Source organism: Gamsiella multidivaricata (genome assembly GCF_025024155.1).
Source record: "Gamsiella multidivaricata strain RSA 2152 chromosome Unknown BC939scaffold_14, whole genome shotgun sequence".
Lineage (NCBI taxonomy): Eukaryota > Fungi > Mortierellomycota > Mortierellomycetes > Mortierellales > Mortierellaceae > Gamsiella > Gamsiella multidivaricata.
In genome coordinates this window covers 256165-271052 of record NW_026251722.1, presented here as the reverse complement: position 1 = coordinate 271052, position 14888 = coordinate 256165, and the positions used below count along the sequence as shown (strand labels likewise).

The 14888-nt window shown below is 48.2% G+C and overlaps 5 protein-coding genes and 1 non-coding gene across 6 annotated transcripts; 3 read left to right on the top strand and 3 right to left on the bottom strand.

Annotated features, from left to right (window-relative positions):
• Window positions 1-949: 949 nt before the first annotated feature.
• On the top strand, window positions 950-4455 carry BC939DRAFT_443375 (uncharacterized protein). Its single transcript, XM_051554532.1, has 4 exons — window positions 950-1543; window positions 1671-1783; window positions 1897-2213; window positions 2311-4455. The coding sequence occupies exons 1-4, from the start codon at window positions 981-983 to the stop codon at window positions 4363-4365; spliced, it is 3048 nt and encodes a 1015-aa protein (XP_051414960.1). The 5' UTR covers window positions 950-980; the 3' UTR covers window positions 4366-4455.
• On the bottom strand, window positions 4420-6617 carry BC939DRAFT_443373 (myosin-like coiled-coil protein-domain-containing protein). The gene is made up of 6 exons (XM_051554531.1): window positions 6566-6617; window positions 6294-6459; window positions 6110-6198; window positions 5905-6029; window positions 5413-5815; window positions 4420-5321 (listed from the first exon to the last, which is right to left on the bottom strand). Exons 1-6 carry the CDS (start codon window positions 6599-6601, stop codon window positions 4665-4667), a joined length of 1476 nt encoding a protein of 491 aa, XP_051414959.1. The 5' UTR covers window positions 6602-6617; the 3' UTR covers window positions 4420-4664.
• Window positions 6618-7996: 1379 nt separating this feature from the next.
• Window positions 7997-10438, bottom strand: BC939DRAFT_474776 (Pkinase-domain-containing protein; the record flags this gene model as incomplete). Its single annotated transcript, XM_051558443.1, has 7 exons — window positions 7997-8130; window positions 8261-8641; window positions 8733-8839; window positions 9496-9737; window positions 9865-9948; window positions 10065-10255; window positions 10399-10438. The coding sequence occupies 7 exons, from the start codon at window positions 10436-10438 to the stop codon at window positions 7997-7999; spliced, it is 1179 nt and encodes a 392-aa protein (XP_051414958.1).
• Window positions 10439-10891: 453 nt separating this feature from the next.
• BC939DRAFT_61243 (uncharacterized protein) lies at window positions 10892-11495 on the top strand. Its single transcript, XM_051561780.1, has one exon. It carries the CDS (start codon window positions 11074-11076, stop codon window positions 11401-11403), a length of 330 nt encoding a protein of 109 aa, XP_051414957.1. The 5' UTR covers window positions 10892-11073; the 3' UTR covers window positions 11404-11495.
• Window positions 11496-12042: 547 nt separating this feature from the next.
• Window positions 12043-12115, bottom strand: BC939DRAFT_t54. The gene has a single exon. It is a non-coding gene; the product is annotated as a tRNA-Met (tRNA).
• Window positions 12116-12603: 488 nt separating this feature from the next.
• On the top strand, window positions 12604-14888 carry BC939DRAFT_443363 (JAB1/Mov34/MPN/PAD-1 ubiquitin protease-domain-containing protein). The gene is made up of 7 exons (XM_051554530.1): window positions 12604-13183; window positions 13344-13395; window positions 13481-13663; window positions 13750-13878; window positions 13969-14034; window positions 14125-14322; window positions 14424-14888. The coding sequence occupies exons 1-7, from the start codon at window positions 13047-13049 to the stop codon at window positions 14757-14759; spliced, it is 1101 nt and encodes a 366-aa protein (XP_051414956.1). The 5' UTR covers window positions 12604-13046; the 3' UTR covers window positions 14760-14888.

Genomic DNA, 14888 nt, shown 5'->3' with positions numbered 1-14888 from the left:
GTGGATGAATTCGAAGGACCTCTTCTCTAGTTTTCTCATATTTGTCAGCTCCACCTCCTGAAGGTGCTGCTATTCGACTACTCGGTGATCACGAACGCACAGACGCACACACAAACAAGCAGAGGTCAACCAAGTCGACCCTTTCCCATCAGCTTTGCTAAGATATTCTCCTTGGATCTCAACAAATATCGTCCATCACACTATCACTCTTTTCCTCGAATACAAAAAGCTGGTCTAGAAGGCTATAAAAACTCCTTTCATAAAAGCCAGTAAGGTACAACGAAATACTTCGCTACAGGACGAACAAAATGCATTAAGGAGGTTGTCCGCAAGGGGAAATCGCAGCAGGCCTTCCTTCTCGACAGATTCTTCATCGCAACGTTTATTGACCGGCGAAACTGTCACACCTTTAATTTATTTAAGGTTTATCATCCTGTTCCTGAACCCCCACATCGCGTGTTTATTTCGTTTATCCAGGGCCCTAGGCAGGTGCAAACAGCACCACACCATGGCTCTTTCTGTGTTGTTCATGCACAATCGCCCCTATGCTCTTCTGTCGGCATTGATGTCTTAGCATGTTCCCTAGGGCATTAAGCTGAAAATAAGGGAGTGGGTTTCGATTTGATAGACATAAAGCAAATAGGAGCTATATCTTCTGCAGCAAATGATCAATTGCACTACCGCCCAAAAAAGGTATTGAGGGTGCACGCACTAAAAATTGACTGAATTGATCCGGAATGATTACTTTGTCACCAACTTCCCTCCTTTTTCTTCTGTCATCTTGCTTTTTTCATTCCATTTTATTGCTTGCCTATTTGCATCACACCCAATCCCTCTCTTCACTCTTTTCTCTCTCCCATTCTCCCTACTAACACCCTCTTCCTTTTTCCCTTCTGCAGGTGCCTGTTCTTGCCAGCAGATCCTAGCAGGCTTTTTTTTTTTTTTGCCCATTTAAAAAAGTTCATCACACCTAACCAGCCATGCCAACATCATCACCTCCGACCGCCTTGACAGTAACCATTATCACTACCGAAGTGTCTTTGGAGCCTGGAAAGCAGCCTGATATCGAGAGGATTGTATCTGCAGGCACAATCAATCGTGGCGATTTGGGGTCTACAGGAGAAGCAGAAAAAGACCCTGGTTCAGGGATAATACCAGGGACGAGCACAAGGACAGGCATAGGAGAGCCTACTGTTGAGGATGACAAGGATACGCCCACCACCACAATCAATCCTTCTATTGGTGTTACTAGCCGTGCCAAAGTGGAATCGATACAGGACGAGATACCAAGGATCAGTCATACTGATACCACTGCAACCCCTCCAAAGGAGCAGCCTGGACCCGCATCACCAACACTCAATGGCGACCATAGCTCATGGCCAGAGCATCCACGCCAGTTCTTGGAGCGTCTCAAGGAAACGGTGTCCAAGGCAGAACTGGGGAACTTGCTATCGAAGGGATCCGACTCATTTCACCAAGCGGTCCTGCGGATCCACATGGAGTCCTTTGACTTTCGACGCGATCCTATCGACCTGGCTCTGAGGTATGATTGTGTCATTATGATCATCGTCGCAAGACAGGCATCTCGTTTTATCCTCACCCTAACATGCAAGAAAACTCTGACTCTGGCTCTCGCTCTGACCTGGGTCCCTTTTAATGCTCCTTTGAAGGAAATTCCTCTTGGACTTTCACTTTCCCAAGGAAGCGCAGCAAATCGATCGTGTTCTAGAGGCCTTTGCCTCTCGCTACCATGCCTGTAACCCGCATCTTTTCCGATCCTCTGGTAAGCACTGTTGCCACCAACAGTTAGCTCAATCGAATAAACCTTGAAGTCTTTCTCACAACTGGGTTCTCATTCTCTTCACAACTTTTTTTTTTTTTTTTTTTTTCTCCTAGAGGTCGTCTATACCATTGCATTCTCATTGATGCTCCTTCACACGGATGCCCACAATAAAAACGTGCGCTATAAAATGACTAAGGAGCAATATGTGCGACAGGCCAAGTCCATTGATGGCGTCAACACCATCCCCGCCGATATATTGGAAGTCCTCTACGACAATATCACCTATCTCAAATTTGTCTACGCAGAGGATGACATGGATGTAGACGGACAGCGGATCGCCGAAGTTCAGCCCGCATCATCAGGAACTTGGTTTCCTCGACGCCGCACCACGAGCAACCAAAGGACAGATTCTTACAATATGATCCGACATGTATGTCGACAAAAATATGAATGCGTCAGTTTCAAATTCCTAATATTTCTAGATATACGTAACAAGCTTTAACGATGCTCTTTTTTTATGAAAATAGGGAAGCATAACCAATTTGGCGCCGGATCTGAGCGACCTTATTCCATTTCGATGGCCCTACTACTGGAAAGGGACGGTCGAGATGGTCGACAATGTGCAGATCAACAACCAGTTCACGAGAGCACCCCAGGTTTCTGTCCCCGGCCTTCGACAACGACTTCATAACCAACAGCAATTTACGACTGGAACAAGTGCTTCCAGTCGTCCAGAGACCATGGTCCATATCGATGGCGGGGATCTGAGACAGGATCAGGCGATGCAGTGGGGTGGAAAGGAGGAGGACGAGATTGCGACTGATGGTTGCGCACAACTCAAGATTGTCAAGAGCGGTGTCCTCTCACGAAAGATCGATATTGAGCATGGAAAGAAAAGTTCAGTGCGAGGCTGGAGAGAGCTGGGCGTCATCCTCAGTGGATCGCAGTTGCTGTTCTTCACGGACATTGGTTGGTTTCAACAACAGAGGGCTGCTCAGATCGGATTCAATCCACAGGCGCCACCTGAGGTGGATGGGTATTTTGCAATGGATCTCGGCACTGGTATGCCGCCCATGCCACAGGCACTGATCTCGACTTTGGACTCGATCGCAGTCGTCGACAGCAGCTATCAAAAGTATCCACATGTCTTTCGCCTGGTGTGTCCGAACGGGAAGCAGTACTTGTTCAGGGCGGACTCGGAGCACGAAATGAATGACTGGATGTCCAAGATCAACTACGCCTCCGCGTTCAAGACTGCGGGAGTGCGCCTAAGAAATTATCGCGTGTCCTGGGCAAAGGATGTGATCTGGATCAAGGATGAACAAGGGCGCCATCAGCTACGACGGCGACCACAACATGACGACGCTACGGTGGCTGCAGAACCACTGGATGGTCGGGCGCAGCTGATTCAGGTTAAGATGAAGGACATTGACAGGCAGGTTAACACCTGCTCGGCATCTCTGGCTGCAGAACTCCGGCTTGCTCGAGGTCTTGAGGTCATGATCCCTTTACAAAACTCGACTCGACAGAAAATCGTGCAGAGTGCGACGGTGGTGGGGAAACGGTTACGACATCTGATGCTGGAAAGAACCAAACTGGATTGCTTTCGCACCATCCTCGAACGGGACTTAGCCGTTGTGCCTGCCAGTGGCTATCCTTGCGAAGCGCATACTCGACGGGATATCGGCCCCGGTTTCCAGCCGAATGACGGAATGTCGGGAACGACCGAGTACAGTCGAAATTCGCTCAGCTCGGCCATTATCATGGCGCCCTCCGAGATCCAGGGACAGGTTCATCCCGACGAACAGGACTATCCAGCATCTTTGAGGCAGCAGCAGCATCAGCTCAGTTTGCACCCGTCAAATTTCAACATAAATGATCATATGGACCACGTCAAGGATGAGTACGTTCTTGACTCGAGCAGAACCAGCCAGAGTAGCAACCGCAGCACAAAAACCAACAACACACGGTCCCGATTGGGCATTCCAGAACTTCAGAGAAGTACTAGCGAGAACACTCTGGATGAGCAGAGTCGAGTGGGTACGATTAAGGATGCAGACTTGCCCATGGGACCCATGGCTATCCAGGCTGCCATCATCAATGCCGCGAGAGGAAACCATGGTAGTCTCAATAACAGCAGCACCATGTCCAGCCCGGATCTGAACCAATACCCAACAGCATCTCATCTCTCGCCCCTAGGCCGCCCACCGAGTCCTCAGCAAAGCAACAACTCATCCACTCCCTCCAGCGGACAACAGTCGCTTCTCTCTCCCGAGTCCATTGGAAACAAACCAACCTCTCGATCGCGTGCGCTCTCAATGCCTGGTCAGCGGCCTAACATGATGCCCCGTACCGTCTCGATCTACTCTAGCAGTTCACAGACTGCCAACCGCCTTCGAAGGATTTTTGAGCAGGGGCTGACACACTTTAAGCTAAAGCCGTCAGCATTTTCATCCTCTACATCGGCACCTGCTTCCGCATCCGCAGCGTCGCCCACCGTGCCTGGATCATCCCTCAAAACCAGCATGACACATTCGATCGACATGGACAGCAACGACGATATCAACCCTGCAACAACCTGAACGGGACTGAGTCTTGACAAAAGAATAGATTAGGTTGTAAAAAAATGTATACCATTTTTTTTTATTTTAGCAAAAAAAAAAAAAAAAAAACACACACATACGAAGCAAATGAAAAGGTCTATGATACATAACGGTTTGACGGACTGGGGGATAACAAAGCCAGGGTCGATGTAGTCTTCAAAGGAAAAGATAATGCCCTGGTTCGATGATAATACAAATGAACTCGGCTCCCAACTTACTGCCGCCCTCCTCTTCCTAATCTTCCTCCTCCTCAACGTCGTCTAGATCTGTCATACTTCTCAGTAATCGACGATTTCCTGAACCATGCTCGTGTTACAGGTACTTTTGCCGACTTCGCCGTCCTGGCCATGCTTTCGAGTTTTATCGGCTTGTCGCTGTGTTTCTATCAGTGTCAGCCGCTCCATCTGTTGCTTGGCCGTAACAACATCCGCCAGGGATGAAGACTGCTCGCATCGTTGTAGTAGCATATGCATGTGCTGCCGCTTTTGTTTCTGTCGCAGCCTTCCAAATGTAACCGATGCCCGTCGACCGCCGACCTTGCTCTGTTTGACACCACCATTCTGCACAGACAAGGATGAGCCCGTAACGGTAGCGCCTATCGCAGATAAATTTCCTGTCAGTGTTGTGATACCTGCAGGACTCAATGTTACGCTTCCTATCGCGACCCGCAGTGATGATAATGAACTATCATTGGTGCCGTCTTTTTCGGTCCTGGGAAGAGTATCATCAGTCGGTGTTTTATCCTCCCCACATCCTTCGTTCTCCGGTGTCGCAGCGGTGGTGGAGGTTGGAAGAGAGAAGTCTGGGTAGCGTGCTTCATAAAGATCCAGGTTCTTGCGAAGCATCGTTCTCTCGGTATGCAGGGCCCTGCAAAGCGTCTCCAGTTTGATCAGCTTCTTGTTGGCAGCATCCAAAGCTTGTTGATGTTTCGTGCGCTAACCATCCATAGTTAAACCCGCGTTAATTTTTGAAGTCCTCGGAAAAAGACAAGCAAGCCCTCTTTCATTAAAACACGCTTGTCCCTACCTCCTCTGCCATTTCCAGGATATTTCGGTTCATGGTATCGCATTTTGCCCTGATCGTTTGGTTGACCCTTTCAAGGTTCGCACCCTTCTTTGACATGGCCTCCATCTCTCTCCGGAACGTCTGGAACAACGAGTTGCTCTTGTTGAGTGTCTCCTCAACCTGCTTGAACTTTTCCACATACACATTCAGTTGTTTCCGAAGCTCAGCCTCTGTCTTTGTGAACGCATTTAGTTGTGATTTCAGCAGTTCGACCTTCTGTGTTTCTTGCCGCTTCTGCTGCTGCTGTTGCTCCAGTTTTGCCTGTGCTAACTGAAGTTCCAGATCCTTAGATTTCACCACCGAGTTGAAGTGCTTTTCACGTACGTCGTACTGCTCCAAAAATCCTTGGAATTTGTCCCGGAGTCTAGACAAGAAGAAGAAATGAAAAAAAAAGATACTGATTAGCTAAAGAGCTGTACCGCAAACGACAGGCGATATAAAAGCTGCGCTTACAGCGAGTCATTCTCTTCCACGAGCCGCTGTCTTTCTGCAATATCGTGTTCCATCTTATCCTTGAACTCGCTAATGGCCTTTTCAAACGATCCAGAAATTTGGTCCGTACGCTGTTGGACCTCCGCCTATGAGACGAAAGAAATTTAAGATCGAAAACTGACATGACTAAATCCTCAATCAGGCGTAGTGCTCCTGGCTTTGTTACCTTGATCCGCCTGTTATCTCGGTGGAGTCGACGACAGAGCTCCTCTAGCTTGTGGTTCAAGCTAGTGGATTTGGCGAGGTTCATTTTATCTAGACGATGACACGCAGGCGGATGTTAGCCAGATCCAACGATCAGGAGAATGACCTACGACTGCTGAAATCCACGCGGAACAAGTCGAAAATACCGGCTTGGCGTTCCTCCAGGAGCTGAGATCGTTCAGCGATCAGAACATCGCTGCTCTTCTGGAGGCGATCTTTCTCGCGCTGTAAAAGATCTTTTTCCCGCTGCAGGAGTTCGCATTTTTTCTTCATCCTCGATTGATCCCGCTCCTGCTTCCGCATGTCCTGGAACTATCGTCAAGCATGAAGAAAATCAGGTGTTATGTCAGCTACTCTCTATACTCCACCGCCGTATATATATCCTTTTAGAGTGGACGTTCCTTGGTCGATGATTTACCATCTCCAGATACTTGCGCTGCATAAAGTTGACCATGGCCAGATGATCCTCCTGTCCATTGACGACCTGCGAGATCTCCTTGTGCATCTTCCTCATCGCCTTGGCTAAAACGATCCCAGCGTAGTTACCAAAGTATCAGCTCGTGATCGTAATGCCATAATGCTTCGTATCGGTGATATGCTCCTCATGGCGCACAAGGATATTGTCCCCTTACCAATTGCTTTCTCGTCCTCCTCAGCGCTTGATGTAGATTCCAGCTGCGAGATCTTCATTTGGATCAACTCGCTTACATCTAACTGACTGAGGACCCTCTTTGTCTTCTTCGGCACCTCATTGGCATCCCCGGTCGAATCGCTCGCGATGCCGTCCATGCTTTGATCGGAGCGAGAGGAGCACTCCTTGGTACCACTCGTCTTGCTCCTAGATGTGGTGCCGGTCCTTTGCCCCTGATTGAATGCAACGAATGCTTCCTCAACAGATGAAAGCCGCAATTCGCGTAGGGTTGCCTCAAGCTCCATATCCTCGTCCTCCTTCCGCTCCTCATCTTCATCATCGTCCTCGTCCTGCTTCTCATCCTTGCGTAATCCCAGTGATACGTCCCGCTCTAGTATACGAGTCGTCCTGAGCACGCCAACAATTTTTCCTGAGGCTTCCCCAGAAGCAGACGGGACACCCTTGACAACTGTGTCCGTATCGAGTGGAGGGGATGTCTGTTGTCGCCGTAAGTGCCTTGGGTGCTGCTGTGTCTGTGGGAGAGAGTGAAGTCGAGATGTCAGGGCGGGCGTTTCTACACTTGAATCGCGTCTTTGCATTGCAGATCGTGATCGAGCCAGGTTTGGTGCAGCCAAGCGGGAATTCGATTGAGACGAGAAGGAGCAATGCTCACCATGTGTCTCTGCTCCCTCTTTTGGCACGGCACACTTCTTCAATTGAACCTTATATCAATGTGAGATCGTCATCTCGATGAGGCTCCCAAACGATACCACAAGCAATTTGATGCCAGCACTGGACATCTAGTACCTTTGATGAATGCTCCATTGGGGGGATGATACGAGAGTACTGGAGTTCATTTTATTGAAATTTGCTTGTTCATATTTGTTCATGGTGGATCTCTTTGACCGGCCATCCACACATTCCAACGACTAACAGCAGCGACGTCCCCACAAACAGCCCGATCCATATCTTTCCTTGTCCCTTCCATCTTCCAGAAATCAAAAATAATAACAAATAAAACCCGCTACGTGGTTCAAGGGCGACATAAAAATATAATAAAAGCAAAAGCGACAGTATTACAACTAGAAGGGAACAGTAGGCAAAAGAAACAAATGGATCGGAACGTACTGTGGACAAAATGAAATAAAAAACAAAAGACAGGGTTGGGGTCAGCCGCTACTGGAGGGACGGGCGGATTATGCGGACGTCTGAAGATCCTTAATCCAGGGAAATTCGAGTCGCGCTTGGGGGCACTGGTACAAAGTTGTGAACGTCAATGCCACAAGACTTGAGTTCAGCCTCGGCGTGGCGAGGAACAAGCATAGGAATAAGGTCTGGGCGAATCGATAGTTCTAATTACAGCATAGAAAGATAGCGAACGATTTCATAGATATTAGTCTACGAATCATTCAGGAACATGACTGTCGAAGAATTATTAAAAAAAAAAAAGAAAAGAAAAGAAAAGAAAGGCCGAGCTCTTACCGAGGCTAGTAAAGTTGAAGAGGGGTGGAAGCTCCTTGCCATTGGGTAGTCTCGTCTCTGGGTTCCTGAGCTCATCAAAGAATGGGTGAATCATGGCCTCAATAGGTGTGAATCTACGCGAGGGTGTGTATTCCAAGAGACGCGAGATGAGTTCCAATGCCTCTGGGGGTGTCCGGGAGCGGAAGATCTTGTTGAAGGGGTGAGGCTTGATCTGAGGGAACTTGTGCTCCATGTAGTTTGGGTTCATCGTCTTGATCTGTTCCCTTGTTGGTGTTCCCAGCACTTTGATAATCTCAACCAGTTGATCAATTCCACTCTCGCCGGGGAAGAGGGGTTGTCCAAGCATCAACTCGGCCATCACGCATCCCGTTGACCAAACGTCTAAGCAATAGAGACAGAGGATGCAAACAAAATTGGTGAGTACACATGCTAACGTTCTGCACATGCAATGTAATACGCGTTTCTTGCTTACCGATGTTGGTCATGTAGTTGGTTGCACCAAAGATAAGCTCTGGGGCGCGATAGTAGCGCGAACAGATGTACGAGACGTTCGGCTCTCCGGCGACCAAAATCTTGGCACTAGCAAGAATCCCATTGAGACGCGCAATGACAGTGGTTAGCGCTGATTGAAAACAGATGTGCGGGCAGGTGACACAAACAATAAATAAAAAATAGACTGCATCCATGCACCGTGCCATCTCTCTGTTCCTTGTCATACCGCAGCCCTTCCTTTTTCCCAGTTTCCATTTCCCCCTTCTGCGAGTGGGGTTTGAAAAATAAACTGTCATACAGCATCTCCAAATTTCATTTTGATCTCTTCTTGTGTCCTGTGTTTTGGGAATCAAGACACCCCTGCCTCTTGCTTTCTTCCTGCCAATGACATTGAACAAAGACCCCAACTTCAATCCCAGCCAGATCATGTGGCATTACAAGAAAAGAAAAAAAAATGGCGGAGAAAAAAAAGACATGTCCTGCAACAAAGGAACAACTGATACAACTGATACAACTGAGCAGGCAGGGGTCTGATTGTGAGCAAACAGGCTTAATGCAAGCTACTCTTTCACACCAAACACACACTAGCAACAACGTTTGATTTCCATCATCTGCAAAACAAGAACCAGCAGAATCACACTACTCGATCCAATTTCATTTTCCTTCTCCGCTGGTCATGCGCCCTTGTCGCGTCCAAACCCATAAGAAAGACAGCAAGACGCCGTGGAGCCAATCCCGCTTACCTTCCGAAATCGCACAACTTCAGAATGCCGGTCGTGGGGTTGAGAAGCAAGTTTTGGGGTTTGATATCGCGGTGGCAAATTCCGAGAGCATGGATGTACGCCAAACTCCTGAACAACTGATACATGTACAGCTTGATCTGCAGCATCGGCATCGTCTGCTTGATCTTCGAGTAGTGGCGTGAAGCGCGATAGACCGTCTCTGGGATGTACTCGAGCACAAGATTAAGGAACACTTCATCCTTCTATACGAGTAACAAAAATAAAGATTGCCGGAAATAATTAATAAGTCATGGGTCTCTATTTTGAAGGAACTCGTGTGCCTTGGACGACTTTATCCATCGCTCAATTGCTCGGTCTTGGCGACTGTACCTTTTCTCCGTTGGAATAGAAAAAGGCTTTGAGGTCGACAATGTTTGGGTGCGAAACAAGTCTCATGATCTGAAGCTCGCGGTTCTATCAAACGACGCGAGATGGTGACATGTTTTCAAATTAGGGTCACCAACCAGGTACAATGAATAAGAGCACATATCGATGTCTGTAGTTTCCAATGGATGGCCATGACTCTGTACCTTGAAGCGCTTGTCCTGGAGCACCTTTTTGATGGCGGCATCCTCTTGGTTGCTGACCAGCTTTGCCTGGAAAACCACGCCGAAAGATCCGTTTCCGATGACCTTACAGTTGGTGTAGGCGAGCTCCTGAGGTTCTCCGGACTTGCCCTCGTTGGCCAAGACCTTGATAATCTTTGTGGGGTCTGATTCGCCTGGACAGCCAAGCATACACGATACGTTGCAAATGATTCAGAGAAAAGAAAGAGCGAAAGGACGAAAAACGAGGTCAGCATAAAGAATGAACCATAGCAATTTGGAAAAGGCGCGTCCGCGATGATGCTCTAGTCCTTCTTACCACTAATCTTGACGCCATTGATGGGAGATGTTGAAGCCATGCTATACAACTACTTTTTGTTGTTCGATTGCGTTGCTTGGAAGGTCGTTGTTGGTTGTGTTGTTTGAAGAAAGACCAGCCTGGGAGAGCTGTTGTTGCAGTTGTGCAAAGAAGCGATCGGGTGGTGGCGACGGCTTTATTTCAGACAGAATGAGGGAAGGACAGGTGAGCGGGCAAGTGAGGGAGGGGCAGAAGAATGAGAGAAAGTGGATTGCGAAAATTAGTTTGGTTTTTGGCTGTGGGTTGTTGAAGAATGGTAAGAGGGCGAAGGGGAGAGGATGAAGAGAAGATGGGTCAAGGAAAAGAAAGAAGGAAAGAGTGGGGGAAACTAGACCAGAGTAAGTTAAGAAAAAAAGATGTGACGACAAGGACTCCCCCTCCTCTTTGAAGGCCGTGTCCAGCTGGAGAGCAGACGACTACACACTTCCCCAGATGTATCGAACAAACATTACCCCTTCCGTCCCTCCGCTGCAGTTGTAGACACAGCTACAAACCACCCCTGTAAGGGATTGAACAAGTCGAGAATCGTTGGTATACTCTGTCGGAGTAAAAGTCCGACGAGCATGTACACATCCAATGAAGGGGAGACATGGGTATAGTGGGTAACAACACCTAGCGCCAGAAGGCTGCAAAATAATGTTGACATTGCAATATATATTGAATGCGTATGCGCGTTGTTTTTGGGCTGGCTGGGTGTGTGTAGCGTGCTTGATCTGTTTTACATCTTCCGAGTCGGTGAGTTTGAATCCCCTGCTTGTTATGAATCGGTTCCTGACTTACATTGCAAAGCAACAGAAGAGGGTGAAAAGAGATGAATGGAGCAAAGTTAAGGAAATATCCTTTTCTATACGCTCCAAATACAGAAAACTTGTACATCTTTGGCCTCTCTTTTTCTGGTCTGGGCCACAGACCAGATCCCAGTGGTTGTTCCTGGACGTCGGATCCAATTGCGAGGCCCCGTCTTAGGCCTTGGGCTGCAACCACGCTTTGGCATACGCACTTACCCCCGCATCACTCACACTAAACCACCTCCACAAACGCATCCCCGAGACGCACACAGGATAACAGCGCCACTAATATCATGCATCGCTGTCGCATTCCTTTCACTCGATCGATTCAGCCAATTGTCCACCGCGGATGACCACGAGATATGGGTCACCTGAATGCAGCGAGACGCGCGAGACACGCGAATGCTCTCAAATCTTATGCGTGTCGACATCGTACAGACAGCAATTGGCAGCAAGTGCGTGTGTCTCAAGAGGAGCCATTCAGAACGCGTTCCACACCCAAGGCACGGTCTACGATGAGTCACAGTAGTGGAGAAATATATGTGAAAGTTGTCATTACTCGAATATGGCAGCAGTACAATAGACACATCGCATAAAAAATAACATTAAATATTGATGGAGAACTGGCTTCCGTCAACTATCTGCGTATTCGTCCCAAGGTGCGCGGAAACGAAAGATCTACTCCATTATCGTCACATTAAAAGAATAAGCGGGACGATGGCCTGTTCGGTGGGTATCAAGACCTTGCCAGGCGCATCAGGGCACATTGGATCAAAAAGAGAAGAGAATCAATAGCAACTTGGGCAAAAAGAGAGGCTGCTCTCTGTGAGGTTCGAACTCACGACCTTCAGATTATGAGACTGACGCTCTGCCAACTGAGCTAAGAAAGCCTCGTTCGATGTCCGCCATGTCTTAGCTTTACTTTTGTTTACTTAAAAAATATTCTCTAAATGCACATACATTCTTTAAGTGCACGGACTCCATAAATGCACAATCTCTGGCCCCGTGCTCGACCTAGACGCAGCGGATCGGACGCTGCTGGATCGCCTGCAAGGGAGGAGGCGGTTGACAACCATGGAGGGGATGGGGAAGATACCCTTCTTGTAACAAGGTGTTTTCAGCTTTTAACACACTGATGAGGTGTGGCAATTGTTGCGCAGGCCCTAGGGACAGGCCCGGGGAATGTGACCTGTCTTTTGGCGACTGTGGATCGGTTCCGCTTTGGTGGTGAGGACAGCGATAGTAGATATTTGCTAGTTAGTCTGATAGATTCGCAGAGTCAATTGACTCGAGAGACAAGTTGTTATAAAAAAAAAAAAAATGGATTCCATAAATGCACGATCTCTACTCGAATTCTTGCGCACGCTTCCTTTCTTGCGCCTATATCCATCTCTCGGTCTTCTACGGGGATTGAGCAACCAATCAACTAAGCAGTCGAACAGTTAATCACTTGGCCAGTTGATGCCCGCTCCGTGACATGTCCAAGCACCCTGCTTTGCCCAAAAGTACAATAAAGATGCTACATTTCAATCGATGCGCACGCACACAGCTACAAAACATGTAGGTTTTTAAATGAGCAAGGTTTGTCACTGACTGCAACAAGCACAAAGGATACAGCGCTGCAGAAATGGTCAATGGTGACTGCGTGTTGCTTTCTTACCCTCGTTGCATTGCCACCACTCGTCGTCCTCTTTATCGCCTGCTCACTTCAACCTAACCATTCGACAGTCTTGCCGAGAACAACTTATCAAAAGCACCAGAGCAAACTGTCAAGCACAGCACGCAGCTGCAGAACAACGCATACGAAATCACTCTCACGCCATGGACGCCATCAACGCACGCAAGAACTTTGAATTCATCAACAACATCAGGTCTGTCAACCCAGAGACGGACCAGATCTATCACTTCAACGAGGCCGAGCAGAAGCGTATACTCAACGAGTCCCCATGGAAGAAAGAGTACGTCGTTTTTTATTTGGTCTTTTTACGGACTGCAGAGAACTAGACCTATGCTTTTGCTGACGCGTCACTCGGCACCGTAACTGGCGCAGCAGTGAAGGAACGCGCGTAAGAGATGTGGGCCTAACCTGGTTTTCATTATTCATACTGTCCTTGATAGCCCACACTACTTCACGGATGTCAAAATTTCGGCAGTCGCCCTGATCAAAATGGTAGGGGGGCATATGCCATTTTCAGCGCATGCTTTCTGTTGGGCGACGGCTTGTTGACTAGTGCTGATAATGGGTCTGTTGTTAGGTGATGCATGCCCGGTCTGGAGGCAGCATTGAGGTCATGGGTATGATGCAAGGCAAAGTTCAAGGGAACACCATTATTATCATGGATGCATTTGCCTTGCCTGTCGAGGGAACAGAGACCAGAGTCAATGCCCAGTCGGAGGGTTATGAGTACATGGTCCAGTATATCACCAAGATTAAGGAGGTACGCTTGAATTCCGATTCTACTACTGAGGAAGAGGTTAGGCATTGCACATGTAAAACTGACAGATTCTGTTCATTCGTCTCTAGGTTGGTCGACTAGAGAACGCGATCGGCTGGTACCACTCGCATCCAGGATACGGATGCTGGCTGTCCGGTATTGACGTTGGCACACAGATGGAAAACCAAAAGTTCCAGGATCCCTGGATTGCCGTTGTAGTATGCCCCTTTCCCTTGAGTTCCCAGGAATCATGTCTCGGTGCAATGATTGACCGTGCTCCGACCTTTTCAACCGTGCTTGAATACTAGATTGATCCCAACAGAACTATCTCGGCAGGCAAGGTGGAAATAGGAGCTTTCCGCACCTACCCAGAGGTATGAAAGAGTACGGGGTACAACACAGCATCCGCTGTCCTCGCCAAATTTTTATTGATATTTAATAACGCTTGTTTATGCTCTTTCTAGGGATACAAAGCGCCCGATGAGGGTCCATCAGAGTACCAGACCATTCCGCTGAATAAGATTGAGGATTTCGGTGTGCACTGCAAGCAGTACTACCCTCTGGAAATTTCACACTTTAAATCGACATTGGATACCCAGCTTCTGGATCAGCTCTGGAACAAGTACTGGGTCAACACACTCTCGCAGTCGCCCTTGCTTTCTGTAAGTGCTGGAATTGCACATGGCGCAGCAATGGGTTTCTTATACATCAGATATAACGCAAGTGCCATTCTCACTACAATGCACTGTATATATCGATATAGAATCGAGAATACGCTGCGCGGCAAATGGCTGATCTAGCAGAGAAGCTTCAGATGACTGCAACAATGGCGTCGCGCGCTGGACCTGGTGGGTTTGGACCGATGGCAGGACAGTTTTCAAAAGACAAGAAGAAGAAACAAGAGGAGAGCCAGTTGAGCAAGATTACCCGCGACAGCAATAAGATCTCGGTTGAGGCTACGCATGGTCTGATCTCGCAGGTGCTCAAGAATGTGTTGTTCACGGCCAACCCATACCAGAAGGACAATAGCAGCGCTCTAGGGGGACATTCGCAGGATCCAGATACCATGCTGTCTCCCGCTCCTGGCCCCGCGCAGTAGAGTGTATGGTGTTGTTTGCTGGAGGCAATGTCATTGTCCGTTATAGGGAACGTCCCAGCATATTGACAATCGTTTCTCAGTGGGCGTATTTTGCGGACCCGAATAAAATGATGTGGGCGTTCAAAGTTC